We start from the raw sequence: 23366 nt of genomic DNA, 5'->3' as shown, positions 1-23366 counted from the left end.
TGAGTGCAGGGTGTTTTAATGTAATTCTAGATTTGTACGTTCAACTTTCATGATAAAGAGATTGCACTACAGTACTTTTATTAGGTGAATTGAAAAATATTTTTTGTTCTTTTACAGTGCAAATACTTGTAATAAAAATACATATAAAGTGAGCACTGTACACTTTGTACTCTGTGTAATTGAAATCAGTATATTTCAAAATGTAGAAAACATCCAAAAATATTTAAATAAATGGTATTCTATTATTAGTGCGATTAATTGCAATTAATTTGTTTAATCACTTGGCAGCCCTAATTTAAATGTATCCTAATTGTTAATTTAGTGGAGAGTCTAAAAATAATTATTTTGGAAGGCTTCTTTAACTAATTTTCTTTCTTCGGGTTAACCAGTAATGTACCAGTTCTTACAATTATTACTGTAACTGAACCCTGAAATGGCAGTTGCCTCTTCATTTTAGTTTCAGCTATTGTAGGTTCTGTCCGCAAAACCTTTCCTTCTGTTGGGAATTGTGATTTTACTGCTATGCTATAGATGTAAAGTTTTTTTTCTAATTGACTTTTTGGTATGGATTTATGGCAGATAGGAATGCTCTGAAGAGATTATAAATTACCATTATTTTGGGTCACAAAACAAATGAAGCTACAATATCATGTTGTCTGGTTAAAAATAGATAACCTCTTAAAAACAAACAAGTCTTGAGAACTTGTTTTGTCTCTTACCCTAGGGTCTACCTTTTCTCTTTAGAGCTTCAGACTTAGGGTATGTCTACAATGCCCATGTTACAGCGTGGCCACGGCAGCGCTGTGACATGGGTAGTGTAGACACACTTTATCACCAGGGGAGAGCTCTCCTGGCAATTAATTAAAATAAAATATAAATAAATAAGTAAAACCCCACCCCATGGGAGCATGGCTCCCGGCGATAAAACTCTGTCTGTACAGGCCCTTTTCAGTGCTATAACTTTTGTTGCTGTGGGGAGTGTTTTTTCGCACCCATGAACGACGAAAGTGGCAGTGTAGACATAGCCTTAGACAAGTAAGGTTATTTATTCATATGATCATAAGGAATGGAATTAATGCCCTTACTACAGCCTCTTTTTAGGGACTAAGAAGAGGGGTGTCCTAATAAACAGTACCTTCTTTTTTTATATTCTTAAAATATAAGAGATTCTAACCAGTACTCTGTGTGGAGGGACAGCGGGGGAGGTGTGGGAGTATAATGTAAAAGGGGAAAAAGTTGGTAGAAGTGTACATAGCCAGTCCCTTCAGCAGTTTGCCTGTTTGCAAGGGGTCAGCATAATGCATAAAAAGGAAGATTGGGGTCCTGCAATTAGGGCAGAGGACTGGGAGTCGGGTGACCTGGATTCTATTCATGGCTCTAGTGCTGACTTGCTGTGTGACCTAGCATAAATCATTTTTTGTCAGTGCCTCAGTTTCCACATCTGTAAAATGGGGGTAGAGATACATTAACCTCTTTAATAAAGAGTTTTGAGATCTATGGATGAAAGCACTGTTGTAACCGTGCCTCTGTGGGTCACAACTGAGAATACCAAGTTCAGGACAAACTGCTGAGAAATAGAGCAGATACACCCCAAAACTGGTGGTTATTCTCCCTTAGGATATACCAAACCAGCAACAAGAGTAAACTTCTGTTTCACCACACTGGCTAACAAGAAGTTAGAGCTGCAGTTTCGTTAGGCATTCCAGTCCTTGTATCACCACCAAAAACACTAGATTTTAAGATGAGTGGTTCTTTACAACCAATTTAATCAAATGAAAGGTTCTTTTGATCCCAAAGGATCAGCCACATACCCAGGGCAATATATAACTGAGATTTTACCCAAAATTCACACCAATGCTTTAGTATTTAAAATCTAAAGGTTTATTTATAGAAAGAAAGAAAGAAAGGTGAGAGAGTTAAAACTAGTTAAAGGAATCCAATACATACTATAATTGCAAAGTTCTTGGTTCAGGCTTGTAGCAGTGATGGAATAAACTGCTGGCTTAAGTCAAGTCTCTGGTTGCTTCCAAATCATTGGAAGGTCCTCAGTCCTTTGGTTAGAATGCTCCCATTAGTATAAATTCATAATCCAGAGATTTGAGCAGAAAAGAGGCAAAATGGAGGTGTTTCCAGTGCCTTTTATAGCTTCTGCCATGTGGAGGGAAATCCATTGTTTCAAACAAAGCCCTCAGCACAGGTAGTGGAAAATTGCAGGTAAAAGATGGAGTTTGGAGTCACATGGGCAAGTCACATGTCCAAGCATGATTTCACTTAGTAGTAGCAGGGAAGTCCATTAAGATAGATAGGCTTCTCCCATGGTCCATTATGAGTTGTGTTCCTTGATGAGCCACTTAATTTGAATAGTCCCTTCACGATGTGCAGGCTAAATACCTTGTGGGCATTACCCCAGGAGCAAACATTTGAAATACAAGTTTAGGGCCAATACTCGAAATTTGAAATACAAAAATGATACATGCATACAAATAGCATAATAATATTCAGCAAATCATATCCTTTCCATAGGCACCTTACTTGACAACCTTTTTACAAGATTGGTTGCAATTATATAACAGTGGTAGCAACAGTGATCTACATGGTCATATTTTAATCAGATAACGTCACAACTGTATAAGAGCAAATGTTGTTGTTCTGTTATGTAAGAACATGCCAGGTCATCAATATCAAAATCTCAGTGGCGGTATTACCAGAGAAAGGAACTGTTGCCTAGTCTGTCAATTCTGTATTAGTACATTGATTAGAGAATCCAGTGAACACTTGGTAGTTTAGCAGGTTCTGCCTCATTTCCAGACCCAGAAATATTAGTTATTACAAGAATCCTGGTGTGCACGAGTGACACAGTCACAGTTTGGAAAGGTGTTCTGTCCTTGTAATATTTTTATTAGCACAATTAGCAAAAGTACAAACACTCTAATCCAGGGGTTGGCAACCTATGGCACGCATGCCAAAGACGGCACGCGAGCAAATTTTTAATGGTACGCTGCTGTCTGCTGGGGACAGCAGTGTGCAATTAAAAATCCAGCCCGGCCCGCTCTTCTCCGCCCACCGCTCTCTCCTTGCAGGGCAGGCAAGCTTCCCCCTCTCCCTGCCTCTTCCCCCAGTGTGCATGGTTCCTGCCCCTCCTCCTCCGTCTCCCTGCGGCCAATCAGCTGACTGCCCTTGCCACGGAGTGGGAGAGGGAAAAGCGGGGCCGCAGCGTGCTCTCTGCTCCGGGGACCTTGGGGAAGGGGGTGGAATTGGCATATTCCCTCCAGCCCCCTGCCGTGAGCTGCTCTGGGTGTGTGTGAGCACCCCCACAACCCCTGCTAATGCCCCCAGCCCTCTGCCCTGACCCATGAACCCTCCTCACACACACCCAGCCCTCTGCCCTGACCCCTGCACCCCACCCCACATCCCAGCCCCATGCCCTGACCCCTGCAGCCCCCCACAACCTCAGCCCTGACTCCGGCACCCCCCACACATACCCAGCCCCCTACCCTGACTCCCGCACCCCCCCCCCCACATACCCAGCCCTCTACCCTGACTCCGGCACCCTTCTCACACACCCCCACACTCCATGCCCTGACTCTTGCACCCCCACATCCGCACCCCCACCCCCACCCTGAGCACCAAACGGGAGCTCCTGCACATGCACACCCACATTCCCACCTGCACCCCTCGCACCAAATGGGAGCTGCCAGGTAAGCACTCCACACCCAAACCTCCTGCCCCAACCCTGAGCCCCCTCCCTCATTCTAGCTCCTGGCCAGACCCTGCACCCCACCCCCAGCCTGCTCCTTCACCCCCCAGGCCCGTTCTCTGCACTCCCAGCCTCATCTCAGTGCAGAGAGAGGAAGAGAATGGGCCAGAACCAGGGAGAAAGTAGGTATCTACTCTGTGTGGACAGGGCCGGGATCCCAGACCAGCAGCGGTCTGAGCGGGGCCAGCAGCTGGGACCCTGGCTGGCAGAAGCCGGCGGACGGAACCCCAGACTGACAGCGGGCTGAGCCACTCAGTCCACTGCTGGTCTGGGGTCCCAGCTGCCGGCCCTGCTCAGCCCACTGCCGGTCTGGGGTTCTGGCTGCTGGCCCCTTGCCAGCCAGGGTCCCGGCCGCAGGTCCAGCTCACCCCGCTGCCGGCCTAGGTGAACAGAACCCCAGGCCAGCAGCGGGCTGAGCGGGCCGACGGTGTAAGATCAGCATTTTAATTTAATTTTAAATGAAGCTTCTTAAACATTTTGAAAACCTTGTTTACATAAAACAATAGTTTAGTTATATAATATATAGACTTATAGAGAGAGACCTTCTAAAAAACGTTAAAATGTAGTATTGGCACGTGAAACCTTAAATTAAAGTGAATAAATGAAGACTTGGCACACTACTTCTAAAAGGTTGCCGCCCCCTGCTGTAATCCATCAAAGTAGATCGAGATGATATAAGACTTTCAGTACATTTAATTGTCCATATACTCACACCATCCCTTGCGGAGACCCCAAAGGAGTTGAGACAGGCACTCTATGAGTGGTTGTCGTGTCCCTGGCATGCCAAGATCCCAGTGGCTTAGGCAATGGTTAGCGCTGATATAGGGTTCTGTGGCCTCCATGAATATTCGTAAGGATGTCTTGCCTCCTCCATCCATTTCTAGACTTCTTCACCCTGATATTGTTGGGGTGATCTCTCCTTATAGGTTAGTATATTAATTACTTTAATCTTGTTGGCATATACCTCAGTTAGTTCTTCTTCGAGTGCTTGGGACCTCAATTTGGTTCTGTCCAGACTTCTGGGGCTGCCATTTGAGCCCTTGGCGACGTGCTTCCTGCTCTCTCTCTCATACAAGGTGGTGTTTCTGGTAGCGATAACCTCAGCTAGGAAGGTGTCTGAGCTCAGGGTCCTAACATCAGAGCCTCCCTACACCATGTTCTAAAAGGACAAGGTTCAGCTCAAGGCTCACCCGGCTTTTCTCCCAGAGGTTGTCTCCCAATTTCACATCAACCAGGACATCTTCCTTCCTGTATTCTACCCTAAGCCACGCTCCAGTGCCAGGGAGCAAAGGCGTGACTCATTGGATGTCCGCAGAGCACTAGCCTTCTACATCGAAAGAACAAAACTGTTCCGAAGGTCCATCCAATTATTTATGGCAGTGGCAGGCAGAATGAAAGGTCTTCCTGTCTACTCTCAACGTATCTCGTCATGGACCATGTCATGCATTTGGGAGTGCAACAACTTGGCAAAGGTGCCCGCTCCTTCGATCATTGTGCACTCCACCAGGGTTTAGGCCTCTTCAATAGCATTCCTGGCACAAGTTCCCACCCAGGAAATCTGCAGAGCAGTAAAGTGGTTCTCCATACACACTTCCACCATGCACTATGCGATTATCCAGCAAGCCAGAGATGATGCGGCCTTTGGAAGAGCAATGCTCCAATCAGTGGACAACTCCACCCGCACCTCCTGAATTTGGGCTTGTCAATCACCTGATTGGAATTGACATGAACGGGCACTCAAAGAAGAAAAAACGGATACTCACCTTCTCATAACTGTTGTTTTTCGAGATGTGGTGTTCATGTCCATTCCAATACTCTCACTCCTGCCCCTCTGTCGGAGTAGCCGGCAAGAAGGAACTGAGGGAGTGGTGGGTCTGCAGGGCCCTATATTGGGCGCGATGAAGGCGCAACTCTTTGGGGCGCCCAGGCTGACCCTACAGACACTACTAAGGGAAAAATCTGAGTCTTGCGAGCTGCAAGTGACTCTTTAATGTGTGTCCTGCGGCTCTTTGTAGCACATGGTATTAAAACACTGTGTGATTTAGTTATTAACCAATTGTAGTTGATAAAATAATACTCATTTTGCTGTGAGAATTATAAAATCCCCCATCATACTGTTTAAATATGAATATTATAGCTGTCAAACCATTTTTTTAAAATCGCAATTAATTGCGAGATTAAAAGAAGTTGTGGTTAATCGCAGGTTTAATCACATTGTTAAAGAATAATAAAATGCCAGTTTAAATTTAATGTAAATATGTTTGTGTGTTTTTCAACATTTTCAAATATTGATTTCACTTACAACACAATACAAAGTGTACAGTGCTCATATTTCTTGGGCATACCAAGGTTTAGCATGTCTGACACATAATTATCTTGCTATGCCGGCTACAACAGTGTCATGCGAACTCCTGGTCTCGCTTTCAGGTGACGTAAATAAGAGGGCAGTATTCTCTCCCGTAAATGTAAACAAACTTGTTTGTCTTAACGATTGGCAGAACAAGTAGGATTGAGTGGACTTGTAGGCTCTAAAGTTTTACATTGTTTTGTTTGAGTGTAGTTATGTAAAATAAAAATCTACATTTGTAAGTTGCACTTTCATGATAAAGAAATTGTACTACAGTACTTGTATGAGGTGAATTGAAAAATATTATCTTTTTTTACAGTGCAATATTTGTAATGAAAAATATAAAGAGAGAACTGTACATTTTGTATTCTAGGTTGTAATTGAAATCAGTTTGAAAGTGTAATTTGAAAATATAGAAAAACATCCAAAAATATTTATAATCAATTTAAATTGGTATTCTGTTCTTTAACAGTGTGATTAAAACTGCAATTAATTGTGACTATTTTTTAATTTAGTTCTTTTGCTTTAAGAAAAGGAGTACTTGTGGCACCTTAGAGACTAACAAATTTATTGGAGCATAAGCTTTCGTGAGCTACAGCTCACTTCATCGGATGCATGCAGTGGAAAATACAAGCGGGGAGACTTATATACATAGAGAACATGAAACAATGGGTGTTACCATACACACTGTAACGTGAGTGATCAGGTAAGGTGAGCTATTACCAGCAGGAGAGCGGGGGGCGGGGGAAAGCTTTTTGTAGTGATAATCAAGGTGGGCCATTTCCAGCAGTTGACAAGAAAGTCTGAGGAATGGGGTGGGGAGGGGGAGGGAATAAACATGGGGAAATAGTTTTACTTTATGTAATGACCCATCCACTCCCAGTCTCTATTCAAGCCTAAGTTAATTGTATCCAGTTTGCAAATTAATTCCAATTCAGCAGTCTCTCGTTGGACTCTGTTTTTGAAGTTTTTTTGTTGAAGAATTTCCATTTTTAGGTCTGTAATCGAGTGACCAGAGAGATGGAAGCGTTCTCCAACTGGTTTTTGAATGTATAATTCTTGACATCTGATTTGTGTCCATTTATTCTTTTACGTAGAGACTGTCCAGTTTGACCAGTGTACATGGCAGAGGGGCATTGCTGGCACGTGATGGCATATATCACATTGGTAGATGTGCAGGTGAACGAGCCTCTGATGTGATTAGGCCCTGTGATGGTGTCCCTTAAATAGATAGGTAGACAGAATTGACAACAGGCTTTGTTGCAAGGAGTATGTTCCTGGGTTAGTGGTTCTATTGTGTGGTGTGTGGTTGCTGGTGAGTATTTGCTTCAGGCTGGGGGGATGTCTGGAAGCAAGGACTGGCCTGTCTCCCAAGATCCATGAGAGTGATGGGTCATCCTTCAGGATAGGTTGTAGATCCTTGATGATGCATTGGAGAGGTTTTAATTGGGGGCTGAAGGTGACGGCTAGTGGCGTTCTGTTATTTTCTTTGTTGGGCCTGTCCAGTAGTAGGTAACTTCTGGGTACTCTTCTGGCTCTGTCAATCTGTTTCTTCACTTCAGCAGGTGGGTATTGTAGTTGTAAGAACGCTTGATAGAGATCTTGTAGGTGTTTGTCTCTGTCTGAGGGGCTGGAGCAAATGCAGTTGTATCGTAGAGTTTGGCTGTAGACAGTGGATTGTGCGGTGTGTCCTGGATGAGAGCTGGAGGCATGTAGGTAGGCATAGTGGTCAATAGGTTTCTGGTATAGGGTGGTGTTTATGTGACCATCGCTTATTAGCACCGTGGTGTCCAGGAAGTGGATCTCTTGTGTGGACTGGTCCAGGCTGAGGTTGTTAAGTTCTTGAGTTAACTGCGAATAATTGACAGCCCTAATGAATATATAGTACTGGGGGGTAAACGAAACAATGAATCACACTGTTGTGGCTCTTTTGAGTAATGTTGATCGCTAATTTGGGTCCTGAACCACTGAGGTCTGAATATCACTGCGTTAAGCTATTGTCTTACAGGCTTTCTTGCATTACAGCTGTAACTTATACCTATATCTTACCTTATACTTATGCTTTACCTGGAGCCAATATCTCTACCTATAGGCTACATAACAATGCCCTTTCAGGTTAAAATTTTCAGTATCACGTATTTCAGTGAATAAGAATAAGTCTTGTCAGCTGAGCATTAAGACTGAGGAATTACTGTAAATGGTGGATGTATACTGCTTGGATGGCTCTCACCTGATCATGTTGCTGGTTTAGTTCTTAATATGGTTTTCTCTTGTCCATTACGAATAATATGCTTTTTTTCGTACATGTCTACACATACAGAAGTTAACATATTTTGTTTAATTCTTTAGGTATTTAAAACTTGTAGTGTTCTAGTCCAATATGTAATAAGGGTGAAACTGGGGGCTATGGTTCTTGTTTTAGCTACATTATTAAAAATATTTGTTTTGTTTTCACAGAAAATCGAAAATCTCAAAGAAACAACCAATGTAAGTTTCTTTTAACTTTTGCATCTATTATATGTAGACTTTACAGCGAAAAGTCTTATATTTCATCCTGTTTAAATCTTTAAAGTTCTAAAAAGTATGACAGCAGAAAAGGAATTTCCTGCTTTTATAGCTGTGCAGGAACCAGATATTTTGTTTCGTGGGGAGTTTCACAATTTTGAAACCTTAGATTCCATTTCAGAATGGAAGAAAAAATGTTAAACATTTCCTGAAAACAAACATTTGGAAAATTTTTGTTTCAGGACATTTTAAAAGTTTCATTCAGATTTTGACTTTTTGATATTTTTATAGTAAAACTAAAAACTTGAAACAAAATTTCACTTAGAAACAGAAAATTGAAACTGTCCATTAAAAAAAGGTTGAATTGAAAGAACAGTGTTTTCCAGGGGAAGAACATTCCATCACAAACTGTGTGACCAGCACTAGTGTTTTGTTAGCAAGTGTTTGTCTTTTTCTAAAAAGGGCCAGTAAGGGTCTCTCTGTTTAACTTTCATGCCATTGAGAACCCACTTCTCCAGATCTTTCTTGGGCTTTTTAATGTGGTCCTTTTGTGGTTTTCCTCCAACCTTGCTGACACTTCATTCAGAGATACCATTGTTAAGTTCATAGAATCATAGAATCATAGAATATCAGGGTTGGAAGGGACTTCAGGAGGTCATCTAGTCCAACCCCCTGCTCAAAGCAGGACCGATCCCCAATTAAATCATCCCAGCCAGGGCTTTGTCAAGCCTGACCTTAAAAACTTCTAAGGATGGAGATTCCACCACCTCCCTAGGTAACGCATTCCAGTGTTTCACCACCCTCCTAGTGAAAAAGTTTTTCCTAATATCCAACCTAAATCTCCCCCACTGCAACTTGAGACCATTACTCCTTGTTCTGTCATCTGCTTCCACTGAGAACAGTCTAGAGCCATCCTCTTTGGAACCCCCTTTCAGGTAGTTGAAAGCAGCTATCAAATCCTCCCTCATTCTTCTCTTCCGTAGGCTAAACATCCCCAGTTCCCTCAGCCTCTCCTCATAAGTCATGTGTTCCAGTCCCCTAATCATTTTTGTTGCCCTCTGCTGGACTCTTTCCAATTTTTCCACGTCCTTCTTGTAGTGTGGGGCCCAAAACTGGACACAGTACTCCAGATGAGGCCTCACCAATGTCGAATAGAGGGGAACGATCACGTCCCTCGATCTGCTCGCTATGCCCCTACTTATACATCCCAAAATGCCATTGGCCTTCTTGGCAACACGGGCACGCTGCTGACTCATATCCAGCTTCTTGTCCACTGTAACCCCTAGGTCCTTTTCCGCAGAACTGCTGCCTAGCCATTCGGTCCCTAGTCTGTAGCTGTGCATTGGGTTCTTCCGTCCTAAGTGCAGGACCCTGCACTTATCCTTATTGAACCGCATCAGGTTTCTTTTGGCCCAATCCTCCAATTTGTCTAGGTCCCTCTGTATTCTATCCCTGCCCTCCAGCGTATCTACCACTCCTCCCAGTTTAGTATCATCCGCAAATTTGCTGAGAGTGCAATCCACACCATCCTCCAGATCATTTATGAAGATATTGAACAAAACCGGCCCCAGGACCGACCCCTGGGGCACTCCACTTGACACCGGCTGCCAACTAGACATGGAGCCATTGATCACTACCCGTTGAGCCCAACAATCTAGCCAACTTTCTACCCACCTTATAGTGCATTCATCCAGCCCATACTTCTTTAACTTGCTGACAAGAATACTGTGGGAGACAGTGTCAAAAGCTTTGCTAAAGTCAAGAAACAATACATCCACTGCTTTCCCTTCATCCAGAGAATCAGTAATCTGATCATAGAAGGCTATTAGATTAGTCAGGCATGACTTGCCCTTGGTGAATCCATGCTGACTGTTCCTGATCACTTTCCTCTCCTCTAAGTGCTTCAGAATTGATTCCATGGAGGACCTGCTCCATGATTTTTCCAGGGACTGAGGTGAGGCTGACTGGCCTGTAGTTCCCAGGATCCTCCTCCTTCCCTTTTTTAAAGATTGGCACTACATTAGCCTTTTTCCAGTCATCCGGGACTTCCCCCGTTCGCCACGAGTTTTCAAAGATAATGGCCAAGGGCTCTGCAATCACATCCGCCAATTCCTTTAGCACTCTCGGATGCAACTCGTCCGGCCCCATAGACTTGTGCACGTCCAGCTTTTCTAAATAGTCCCTAACCACCTCTTTCTCCACAGAGGGCTGGCCATCTGCTCCCCATGTTGCGATGCCCAGTGCAGCAGTCTGGTTGTCTTACTTCTTCCTGTTCTGTTGTTCTCTGTGGGTCCATCCTTATTATCCCTCCTGTTTTCCTCTTGCACTTACCCCAGGTAAACTCAGCTATTCATAAAAAGAAAAGGAGGACTTGTGGCACCTTAGAGACTAACAAATTTATTAGAGCGTAAGCTTTTGTGAGCTACAGCTCACTTCATCGGATGCATACAGTGGAAAATATAGTGGGGAGATTTTGTATACACACAAAACATGAAACAATGGGTGTTGCCATACAGACTGTAACAAGAATGATCAGGAAAGGTGAGCTATTACCGTGGGTGGGGGGAGGGAAGACACCTTTTGTGGTCGTAATCAAGGTGGGCCATTTCCAGCAGTTTACAAGGACAGTAGGAGGGGAAATAAACAAGGGGAAATAGTTTTTTACTTTGTGCATCGTGATCTCTCATTGTGACTCTTCTGACACTCAAATGTACCTGTCTGTTCCTAACCTCTTCCTACTCTTTCTGGGCATCTCTTCCTGCTTGTCTCCTTATCAATATTCCCACCCTCTATGATTGTCAAGCTGTGGGGTTATCTTTCGTTTCCTCCCTTTCCACTTCTCATGTCATATCCAGGCTTTCACCAAATCTTGTTTCTGTTTCTATTAAAGTTTCTGAAGTCTGTCCCCCTCTCTGTATCCCTGCTGTTGAATCACTGGTTCACCACTTCCCCAGTCTCCCTGACACTCCTGTGTTCAGTATACCCAAGGTTTAGCAATTATAATTGTGTTCTGCTCCCTCCCCATATCCCCTTTGAGATCATGTCAAAATCCCTCTTCCACAGATCTATTCACTGGCTCATAAGTAAAGATGACGTTTGAACTTTGATACTGCACACACATAAGCTATTACCAGCAGGAGAGTAGGGTGGGGGGAGAGAAAACCTTTTGTAGTGATAAACACCCATTTTTCATGGTTTGTGTGTATAAAAACATCTGCTGTATTTTCCACAGTATGCATCCGATGAAGTGAGCTGTAGCTCACGAAAGCTTATGCTCAAATAAATTGGTTAGTCTCTAAGGTGCCACAAGTACTCCTTTTCTTTTTACGAATACAGACTAACAAAGCTGTTACTCTGAAACCTGCACACACACGCTCTCCCATCACTCCCCACTGCCAATCTGTACCATCCCCATCTCCTTGCTCCTTTCATCATCTCCTCCCCCGTCTCACCTTCCTGTCATTTTAACATGCTGCTCCCTACAATACAGACAACAGCCCTGTTTTCTGTGATAAGTTTCTTCACACTCCTTCAAACCCACTTCTTTCACCTTGCTGTCCAGGTTTGACTCCCTCTCTGGAACAGTCTGCTCCTCTCCTGTTCCTGTCTCTCAGAATTTCCTTAAAAATATCAGAACTTGCGTGATTTGCTCATTATCTAGAACTTGCTCCTCCTTTCTCTTTTCCCTCCCTTCCTTGCCCTCTTAACTTAATCTTCTCTGTCTCTATAATTTAAGCTATGGCTTTGGATTAGGGGATATCTTGGTGGTGGTGGTGGTTTTTTAACTGCATTGGTATGACATTTACATGGAGGCTTATTCCTAAATTGTTTCTCTTAAGTTTGAAATTGGTTTCCCTTCCCTCTTGCTCCTGTGTTGTGTTATATGTTGCTTGTATAGTTTCTTTTAACATGCCATATTGACACGTTTTTTTGCATGTTCTGTTGTAAATAGGAAAAGGAGAACAATAGATTGTGACTGTACCAACCATGAGTGGCCCTTCTTAACTCCTTAGCCAAAATATTTTAGTTAATGTTCATCGTGATCAATACGTTTTTGATAATAGCTTGTATTTTACAGCATTTGTGAGAGAAAGATATTAAATGTTTTATTTCTTTCTCCTAGAGTATGGTAGAATCAATAAAACACTGCATTGTGTTGCTGCAGATTGCTAAAGTAAGTATCCTGCTATCCTGAACTTTAAATTGTAAGATACTCTCACAATTGTGAAAACTTGTATTCTCTTTTCTACATTTGCTTAAAATATAAGTCAACACTCTTTTGAAACAATTCTGGTTATATTTTAAAATATGATTGTGATGAATTGGTTCACGGTGCTGTCTGATTTTAACTTTTGTTACTGTATTAGAGAGTTCTGTAGGAAATAAATGTGTGTGAAGTTCATACTCAAAACCAGACATTACTCTAGTCTTTGTGCTTTTTGCCAATAAATCACACTTATAAAATTATAAACTGTTATTTGTTTTGAAGCTTTTAGATGTAACAGTTTCATTTTGTAATAACTTGCAAATGTTCTTAGATATGTGGGTAAAGTCTATTATGTTGTAAGAAGAAAGCACTTCCTAAGTTTGAACACTTTTAAGGTTCCTTGAGTAGATAAAACAAGAAAAGTCACGCTTGGCTGTTATAACATAAAGTTTGCTTCCTGTTTCTGAGTTGATTCTCAGAATGTATTAATAAAAGTAATAATGGCAATGTAGCCAGCAGATCAGGGAGGTACAGTTAAGATGATCTTGTGGTGAGTTCAGATTTTCATGTCTGTTAAGAAGCAGGATGGTAGCAATGATTGTTTTTTACTTGTCTGCCAGTGTTAGCTTATTCTCTGTCCCTCGTGAAGAACCTGATGGGTTATCCACGCAAAGTAACCCGCTATAAATTATAAAGTTGATAGCTAGAGAGTCATAGCACAATAACTGTAATATTACCAGCATTGCTTCCAAGAGGAACAGAGTGTATGGTGACCTGCTGCAGCCCCGGGTTACTGACTGTCACTGATGTTACTTTGAACCTGCTTCTGAGTGGCATGTAACCTGGGATACTCTTTATTTGTCCTCTATACTTGCCTTGGGGTACAAGTGAACAGGACACCTCCTCCCAATATATTAATTTCTTGAAAGGGTATTTTCAGGTAGTTTAGGCCCAAAATGTAGGTTTTACAAAACCCAACCTTTTAAAATGCCACTCAACTTCTATATTAAAAGTATTACAGTGAAGAGGCTTGCAGTTTGGCTAATGCAGTGTTATTAGTCATGCAGGACCCAGAAAGTGAAATTAGCAATAAAAGTAAATGAAACTGACCACTCTACTTTGCACTACACACAGATCGGACAAGAATGAAAACAGCATATTTTTAAAAATCCCTTTTAATATCTAAATTCTGATCCAACACGGTTCTTATAAGACCTTCATGTTTTATTAACATAGATAAGGAATTTTAAAACATTTTTATTCCCAACCTGACATTGAGCCTTTTTGAAGTAGAAAATTATATTATATGAAAATAAAATACAGGAAATGCACTCTGGCTTTTCCACACTACTTTGGAAAGTGTTCGGTATGCCTCTTAAATTCTGTTTGAGTATTTAAAGTGTTCTTTCTTAAAGTTGTAGTTTTTTGGGACTTACTTGCTCTATTTAGATTGTTAATTACAACACTGTCCAATTTACTGTTTTACGTGCTGCTAGCATATAATACGCAGGCCCCTATTCTGCAAAGAGTTGAGCATCTGCATAAGTATTTGCAGGACTGAGGCCTTGGCAACCTAAGCACACCAACTTGTAATGGAGCTCTTGAATACTTTTAAGAAAGCATCGGCTGTATTCTAGACTAAAAATATTTTAAAAAAAAGTTTTCAAAGATAGTGCTCCTGGGCTTAATCCTGTAGTGCCAAGTACATCCTGTGATGCATTGATGCCACTGGGAATTGGGAGCACTTGGAACCTCGCAGGATCAGATCCTTCTGTATTTAGGGTCAGTTCAGGATTTATGTGAAATTCAGTATGCTCAACTGTCGTCTTAGTTAACTTTTTTTTTCCAAATCATTTTCAAGGGTAATGTATGAACAGCTTTGATTTCTGTTGTAGAGGAGATAAAGTGAGCATGTCCTTAATTGCTAACCAGACAAAATACAGTCAAACTAATTTTAGGAAAACTGTGAAATTGGTGGGGGGGGGAAATTGCATTAACTGCCATGTTTATATGGAATAACAATATTTTAAAAGTTAAAAAATAGATCAAATGTGTTAATGCAACTTTTGTGTATTTAAAAACATGGTTACGATTCAGATTGGATTTATAGTAATTGTCTCAAAGGCCATGTAAAATTTGTTCCATGTAAACCTGGAGCTAGAAAAGCCTATTCCTTGGGGTTTTATTTGTAGATTAAATTTAGTCCAAATCTTGACTTGCCAGTTTCCTTATGAAGAAATGTAAGCTTTTAGTGTTAAGGTATCTGTTGGAGAAACAGTATTTTATGTCCCCTTCTGGTCTTTTGTTTCAAAACTAAATATTGTGTGCTAAAATTGTTAAAGCATAATTTAAGGTAGTTTGCTGTTGTCACATAGGTTCAGTACATACAAAATTTTGTACCTGGTTTTCATCCCTGTGTAGCTGTACCATTGCTGCCAATGGTGTAAGGTCGAGTGTAGAGCATGCACAGGCATATTTAGCACCATGTCATCTAATCCTGTTCAGAGTTAGCTGACATTGTGATGAACATCTATGCCTGGCTTATGCTATAATTTTCATTGTAAATAGCACAAGTGCAGCTGCACTGTAGTTGCTAAAATGGGCAACGTTTCCTAATGCAGATTCTCCCTAGGAGGCATTGAAACCTAATCTTCTTCAAAGTCTGTCACAACTGACTGAGTTGGCTCTTTGTCCCTGTTAAATATAAAATTTCCAGATCTCTCTCATGACCAGGGTGGGTTATGGGGAAGGAGGACAAATATGGCCTATAATCTTCAACTGATACCGATACAAACGTTTGAGTTTTAGTAAGTGGTTTCTTGTAACTGGAAAAGCCTGAAGTAGTAGCACCCTCATCGTGATTGGGGCTCTGTTGTTCTAAGTGCTGTACAGGTGTAGAGTTCGACACAGTTTGTGCCCCAGTGAGCTTACAAATGTAGTATTTGCCTTTACTGAATTGGACCAGTGTTCCCTCAAGTCCTTCCTTTAGTACCAGTAACTAGCTGGTTGCTCATTTAAAAAAATAAGAGAATTACTGTAGATTTTGAGTTTTGCCAGCATGTACTCTTTTTTTACACTCATTTAGGACTTTTGTAAATAATTCAGAGATAAGTTTTTTGTTTTATTGTTCGGTTTATACACAAACTGGGAAAAGTTAATTGAACATAGAGAAAATATCATATTCCCTACAAGTCCTCCCTGAACCATTTTAATTCCTGCCTCCGCCATCTTAAACGCCCTTCACGTGTACATATAGTTTGTGGCTGCACAGTACTTCTGAATCCTTTAGAAAGCTACATAGATCTTCTCTTGAATTGGTTTAATTTCTGATGCAAACGTTAGCAATTAGTCCTGTTCATAGCACTTGGATTTTTGTACAACTGCATTGCATTGCATATTGAGGCTAGGTCCATTAATGGCTATTAACCAAGAGGTCCGGGAGACGACCCCATCCTCCCGGTGTCCCAAAACCTCTACCTGCCAGAAGATGGGATTGGATGACAGGGGATGGATCACTCAATAATTGCCATTTTCTGTTCATTCCCTCTGAAGCATCTGGCATTGGCTGCTGTTGAGAGACCGGTTACTGAACTAGATGGAGCATTGGTTTGACCCAGTATGGCCATTCTCATGTTCTTATCCTTTACTTAAAGACAGTTTATTGTCTTGTGTCTGAACTGGTAGCCCTGAAACTGCTTATTGATGTCACTATTATGCTTCCATTTAGTTCTCTATTCTATAAACATTTGAGATTCCAGCATTATTCTCTTTCCAAAGCCACAGAGGCAAAATCTGGCTAATTTCTTTTTGTAGATTCCTGGGCCAAGGCCAGAAAGGAGCCCTGTTATCTTCTCTGACCTCCTGTATAGCACAGACCATAGAATTTCTCCAAAATAATTCCTAGAGCAGATCTTTTAGAAAAAATCCAATCTTGATTTAGAAATTGCCAGTGATGGAGAATCCACCACTCCCTGTAAATTGTTCCAGTGGTTAATTACTCTTACTCTCAAAAAATAAATATTTACACCTTATTTTTAATCTGAATTTGTCTATCTTCAACTTCCAGCCACTGGATCATGTTATACCTTTCTCTGCTAGATTGAAGAGCCCTCTGTATAAATAAAGACTGAAATTGCCCCACTTTTTCTTGCACGTGTAATGGATCTACATAACTTGTGTTCTAGCAATAATATGTAATATAACTACACTTGTATGTGGAAAGCAGATATTATGCTTTTATTAACTAAGCATACCAGCTCTCAGTAGCTAGAAACTTAGACTTTTTCTTCGAGTAGTGTCGGTGTGGGTGCTGCACTTCAGGTATGCATGTGCCCCTGTGCCTTTGATTGCAGATTTTTTGGTAGCAGTGCCTGTTCTGCCCCAACATGCGCCCTACACATCCTTGTGACCTGTACCAAGGCTATATAGGGCTGCATGGGCGAACGACCCTCAGTTCCTTCTCAACTTGTATATATCTATGAAGGCTGCCTTCTTGGTGACTATTGCTTCTACTCAAAGGGTTGGAGAGATGAGGGCTGTAGTGGCAGATCCTCTCTTTACTTTGTTATCCACGAAGGTCTTTATGACCTCATCCAAAGTTCTTACGTAAGATGTCCTCTGAATCATATCAAACAAACTACTCACCTTCCAGGTTTTTTCCTAAGCTGCATCCGTCTACTCAAGAGTCTGCTTTTCATAGACTAGATTGGGGTCGGCAACCTTTCAGAAGTGATGTGCCGAGTCTTCATTTATTCATTCTAATTTAAGGTTTTGCATGCCAGTAATACGTTTTAACGTTTTTAGAAGGTCACTTTTTATAAGTCTATAATATATAACTAAACTATTGTTTGTAGGTAAAGTAAATAAGGTTTTTAAATGTTAAGATTCTTCATTTAAAATTAAATTAAAATGCAGAGCCCCCCGACCCAGTGGCCAGGACCCGGGCAGTGTGAGTGCCACTGGAAATCAGCTCATGTGCCACTTTTGGCATGCATGCCATAGGTTGTCTACCCCTGGACTAGATGTTAAGAGGGTGTTAGCCTTTTACTGGACCCCTAGACTCCTTGTTTCTGTTGCAGTTATGTACAAGGGAGCGCCTGTCTCCACTCAGAGACTTCCTCAATGGATCTCTGAATGTATTATTGCCTGTTATGGTATGGTTTCACTGAGGTTACACCTCCCTTAAGATTGACTGCACACTACTAGTCTATTTCAATAGCTCTGCTCAGATATTACTGTGGCTGAAACCTGCAGGGTTGTAACATGATTCTCTGTGCACACTTTTTCTGACTGCTGTGCCCTAATTCATGCTGTAAGATCAGATGTGGCAGTAGGCATTGCATTTCTTTCTTCAGTGATGGACTCTTCGAAAACTCCTACCTCTTTCAAGTATTACTGCTAGGGAATCACCTAAAGTGGAGCACCCACAAGGACACTACTTGAAGGAAGAGAGGTTACTAACCTTGCCCAGTAACTGGAATTCTTAGAGATATGTATCCCTGTGGGTGCTGCACTACCCGCCATCCTCTCCTGTGCTTTGGAGCTGCCTCTGTGGACTTTGCGGTAGAGAAGGAACGGAGGGTGGCTTGCCCACCCAGGCTGATATAGCCTCAGAACAGGGCATGAAGATGTGTAGGGCGCATGTGCGGGCAGAATGGGCACTGCTACAAAAAATCTCCAATCAAATGCACAAGGGTGCATGCATGTAAAAAGTGAAACACTGCCAGGGGGACACATCTCAAAGAACTGCAGTTACTGCACAAGGTTTATTTGTTTTTTCTGTATTTCCCCTCCTCCCCCCTTCCCCCCCCCGCTTTTTTTTTTTTTTTGGTCAAAATGTCTTCTGTCGAGCCTCGTAGAATCTTTCCCCCTCCATTTAATGGTATTGGCTATGCTGTTTTATTGAGGTATAGGTTATTCTATCTATTTTACTTCTTTAGAATCATAGAATATCAGGGTTGGAAGGGACTTCAGGAGGTCATCTAGTCCAACCCCCTGCTCAAAGCAGGACCGATCCCCAATTAAATCATCCCAGCCAGGGCTTTGTCAAGCCTGACCTTAAAAACTTCTAAGGATGGAGATTCCACCACCTCCCTAGGTAACGCATTCCAGTGTTTCACCACCCTCCTAGTGAAAAAGTTTTTCCTAATATCCAACCTAAATCTCCCCCACTGCAACTTGAGACCATTACTCCTTGTTCTGTCATCTGCTTCCACTGAGAACAGTCTAGAGCCATCCTCTTTGGAACCCCCTTTCAGGTAGTTGAAAGCAGCTATCAAATCCTCCCTCATTCTTCTCTTCCGTAGGCTAAACATCCCCAGTTCCCTCAGCCTCTCCTCATAAGTCATGTGTTCCAGTCCCCTAATCATTTTTGTTGCCCTCTGCTGGACTCTTTCCAATTTTTCCACGTCCTTCTTGTAGTGTGGGGCCCAAAACTGGACACAGTACTCCAGTTGAGGCCTCACCAATGTCGAATAGAGGGGAACATTATAAACGTAATGTTAAGAGATGGCAACAGCAAACTGAACAATCTCTTGTGTCAAAGGAATGAGTCATATTAAGTGCATGAGGTTCGGTTTTTCTTTGTTTTTGTTTTCTTTTTAAATTAAAACCAATGGAAACTCATGGCCCTTAATATCTCATCATTAAGTATGTAAAAACAGTATGTAAGAGATTGCCAACTGTCAGATATTGAAATCAAGGCACCCTATTACTTAATCTAGAAATAGCTCATGAAAAGTACAATATTGTCACTTTAGATATGAATGCTCTTTAAATGTGTAAATGTAACTGCTGCCTTTTGTTGTATTTTTCTATTTGATTTATAGCAGACATTCTTCGCCAGTTTAGCTCTTTTTGTTGTCCATAACTTTGACAACTGGAAATTTGGGGAAATATTCTGCAAATGCCTTTTTAGGTTTATACTAAATAAAACTATGACTTACAATACATTAAAAAGTTAAAACTAAATTTAGCTGCTTGTGCTGGCCGATATTACAATACTTGTTGCTAGATAATTTTGGTAAACCCTACCCACATAGGGAGCAGAACTGCAAGCTAAAATGGTGTGTGTGTGCCTGTTGCTAGTGTGATTCCCCTGATTGTGAGGACAGGATTTTTTTTTTCCCCCCGAGACTCATCTTTATATTATAGACTTAGGCAAAAAGTTTCACCTGCACTAGTAAGGGAAGCCATGCTAAAAGCCTGCTGGTAACAACTATGATGTATTGTAGTTGTGATTGGTAAGATTTTCAAACGCTTTTAAGTCCTAATTTCAAAAGTCACTTCAGGTTTTTAAAAACAGGTTGAACCATCCCTAAGAGAAACATACAATATGTATAATTGTCACAATACATAACCGATTAAATATAAAAGATTGATGTGTTAATATTTTTAACATTTTTCCTTAAGGACCAAAGTAATGAGGAGAAGCACGCAGATGGACTTATAGTAAGTTTAAATCTAATCTTTTATCTCCCTTTATTTCTGCAGAACATGTGAACAGAGACCTGAATTTCCACTCATTTACAACAAACTTCCTTCTTTCTCTTATTCACTGCTTCAGTTACCTTGTTTTTTTATCTGTTGAAACTTTAGCTTCTGCAGTTGGCCATCCATCATTACCATTAGGAAAAATATTTTCCAGGTTTTCTACTTATCTTTTTAAGTGGCTGTATTGTGAATGTATCCTTGTTTATTTAAACTTAATTAAACAAATTAAAATCTGCATGTGAACCAGATGTAAGGGGAAATGGTTGGGATAAAAATAAGCATATTATGTTGAATCTGACATACTTTATAAATAGAGTATATTTTGTTGTCCACATGCTATAAGGGGATGGTGTTTTCAATATGGTATTTTGCATCTGACACACAGAAATGAAAAAAAGATTCTGTTATTAAGTCTGCTTCAGTCATTTCATTTTTAATATAACTTCGCCCGTTTATCTTTGTTTTCAGTCCTTCATGACTTCTATTTCCTCTTTCTATGTTTGTCATTGTTTGAGTATGAATCACATCTGTGTTGATAGGGAACTGATTGCTCTAGAACTTAATTTCCTAAAAATTGGATATTCTTTTCGTTACAATCTACAATGTAATTTCTGATCCCTTAATTTGTTCCTTCCATGGATTCTACTCTTGATATAATGTATATTTCTGTTCGACGTGTAAAAATTATGTGCACAAGCTTGAGGCAGCATTACAAAAGTTATGCTTCCAAGCAATAGGAATGTCGCTGAACAGCATAATTCAACAAGAAAAATTTAGCATACCAGTCTTAAGTAAGTAGCAAAGTATACATCATTCCACTCCACCTAGAGCCCCTCCCTTCAGCCATCCCCAAAAGCCTTATCAAATTGATGGCTTTTGTAGTGTGTCCTGATGGCTTAAAAACTCAGGCTATTTCAAGCCAAAGTGGGAAGTGAATTCCAGAGCCAAGGGACCCTCATAATGAACACCTCATCTGCCATGGTATGACATGTCATGGGGCGAGGCAATCTCTCAAGTAGACATCAATACAAGCTGTAGAACTTATACAGTTATGTATTATTATTCTTCTGTTGTAGCACTTTCAAAAACTGTAGAGACCCACCCTTGTTAACATGCTTGAGATCTGGAAATGTGTTTATATATGAGCTCATCAGAACTTTGAACCTTTTTTGGGACTTGATCTCATGACAATGAAGAGCAGCTGCAGTCCAACAAAATGAGTTATTCTAATTGTGAAAATAAATGTTTATCATGAAGATCTAGATCTGAAGGTGAAATTAGTTTTTCCTTTAAACTTTGAGAATTTAGTGCTAGCAAAAGGTGCCGAATTGATTGCACAGGAGCTTGAGGCTCCCCTCTACAGGTCAGGTATAATAGCAAAGCAGGCTTGCTCACACTTCCCCTCCAATGTGGAGAGACCTTCTCTGGGGGTGAGAGGGTAGACCAGCTTTTATGCTCACTCAGTTTTTTGTGTGTCTGAGGGTGCTAAAAGTGTGTCAGTTGTATAATGTTTTTCTTACATGGACAAGTGTCTATTTGAACTTTGCAGCGAGAGTGTAAATGCAGACTTTGTTTAATGCTTGTTGTAACTATGGCATAACATTAAATATGTACATATGCTTAGGAAATTATCTTTCCTATCTCCATGGGAGGGATATTGCTCTAAATGTAGCAGAACAGTTCTGCTATATGGGGTGGAAGAGAGAGGACATGCAGCAATATCGTATAGCAGTACTCTTTGCAGTACTTGTGAGGATTTGGAGATGTGGACCCTGGGTCTGTAAGCATTTCCACTGGCTAAAATCTCCAACATAGGTATAGTGTAGGGGCATCAACAACTTGTTTATAGTCTGAGGTGGTAGTAATAGCTGTCCCAATTATGTGTGGGCAGTTTACACTAGAAAACGTGTTAACAAACACCTTATTGAACACTAAGGGTGAAATTCTGGCACCATTGAAGTCAATGGCAAAACTCCCATCGACTTTAGTGAGAGCGGGCTTTCACACTAAGGCTAGGTATACACTTGTGGCGGTGTGTAGGGTACATAGATTGTATGCCTCCCTAGCACAGATATAAATAGTAGTGTAGATGGTGAGGTACTGCTTAGGCAAGTAAAGACATGCCAGAATCTTAAATACTCTACATGGCTCTCTGCATGTCCAAGCAGCGCCTCTCACATCTACATTACTATTTTTAGCAATTTAGTGTCCTCCTGGGTCCCCACTGCTGGAGCCTTTCCCTGACTCAGTAAAGAACACCGGCAGTAGGTTTTAAATTGTGCTCTGGAAATGGTCAGGTTTTGGCTCATTCTGATCACTTTTGTGGTAAGGAGTTGAACACCCAAAAACACTGTCTCTGCCAACTGGAAGTTTCACCCACTGTACCGTCAACGATAGCGTTTGTGAATGTAGAGGCAGACTCAAAGCTAAGCCTGTCCCATGAAATACCTTAAAGATTATGGTCAGCACCTTGAAGAGGATACAGAATCAAATGCGGAGCCATTCTGTTTCATTTATTTATTTATTATAGAATGTAGAACACTGGTGATGCCCTATCATCTGGTATTTTTGTTTACAATAATGGATAGGCAGGGAAATAATGAAAAATGACATTTTTAAATTGCTTGGTTTCTCAATTTGTTATACTCTTTGGGATAAATATTTAAATTGCTTGTTTGCAGACCTACACCATATAATAGGTCTTCGAGTAGTGTGCCTCTGGGTTCTCCACTTGGATTGGAGGTTCTTGGTAACAGTCCTCGTTCAATCCATGCATGTTTCCTTACACATTCTTTTGCCCCATTGTAAGGACAAATAGGGCTGTGCTGCCGAACTGCCCTCAGTTCCTTCTCAGCCAGCTTCAGCCTGATAGGGTGTGTAGCACATGCCAGTTCTCCTCAGTTTAGTGTTGTAGTTGGGATAGTTAGTGTTAGTTAATTTAGCTTGTTAATAGTCGTTGGGACCTCCTTTTATTCCAGGTACTAGTCTGGTCCACAAAGAACTGGGTTGTATTATTATTTGGCATATGCAATCTGGTCAAGCTAAGTCACAGTGTTCTA

The 23366-nt window shown here is 41.2% G+C and overlaps 1 protein-coding gene across 17 annotated transcripts in view; it reads left to right on the top strand.

Annotated features, from left to right (window-relative positions):
- The window catches only part of OSBPL9 (oxysterol binding protein like 9), a 137002-nt gene that overhangs the window by 78920 nt on the left and 34716 nt on the right, over positions 1-23366 (top strand). For 9 of the 17 annotated variants that reach the window (XM_037906136.2, XM_037906140.2, XM_037906138.2 and 6 more), the window contains 3 exons: positions 8562-8591; positions 12733-12783; positions 20227-20265. In XM_037906136.2, the coding sequence (XP_037762064.1) occupies positions 8562-8591; positions 12733-12783; positions 20227-20265 (120 nt within the window). The remainder of the gene's footprint in view (positions 1-8561; positions 8592-12732; positions 12784-20226; positions 20266-23366) is intronic. The other 8 variants (XM_037906137.2, XM_043520918.1, XM_037906139.2 and 5 more) reach the window with 1 other exon arrangement.

The sequence above is a fragment of the Chelonia mydas genome, chromosome 8 (genome assembly GCF_015237465.2).
Source record: "Chelonia mydas isolate rCheMyd1 chromosome 8, rCheMyd1.pri.v2, whole genome shotgun sequence".
Taxonomy (NCBI): Eukaryota; Metazoa; Chordata; order Testudines; family Cheloniidae; genus Chelonia; species Chelonia mydas.
This window is presented reverse-complemented; position numbering and strand designations above follow the sequence as displayed.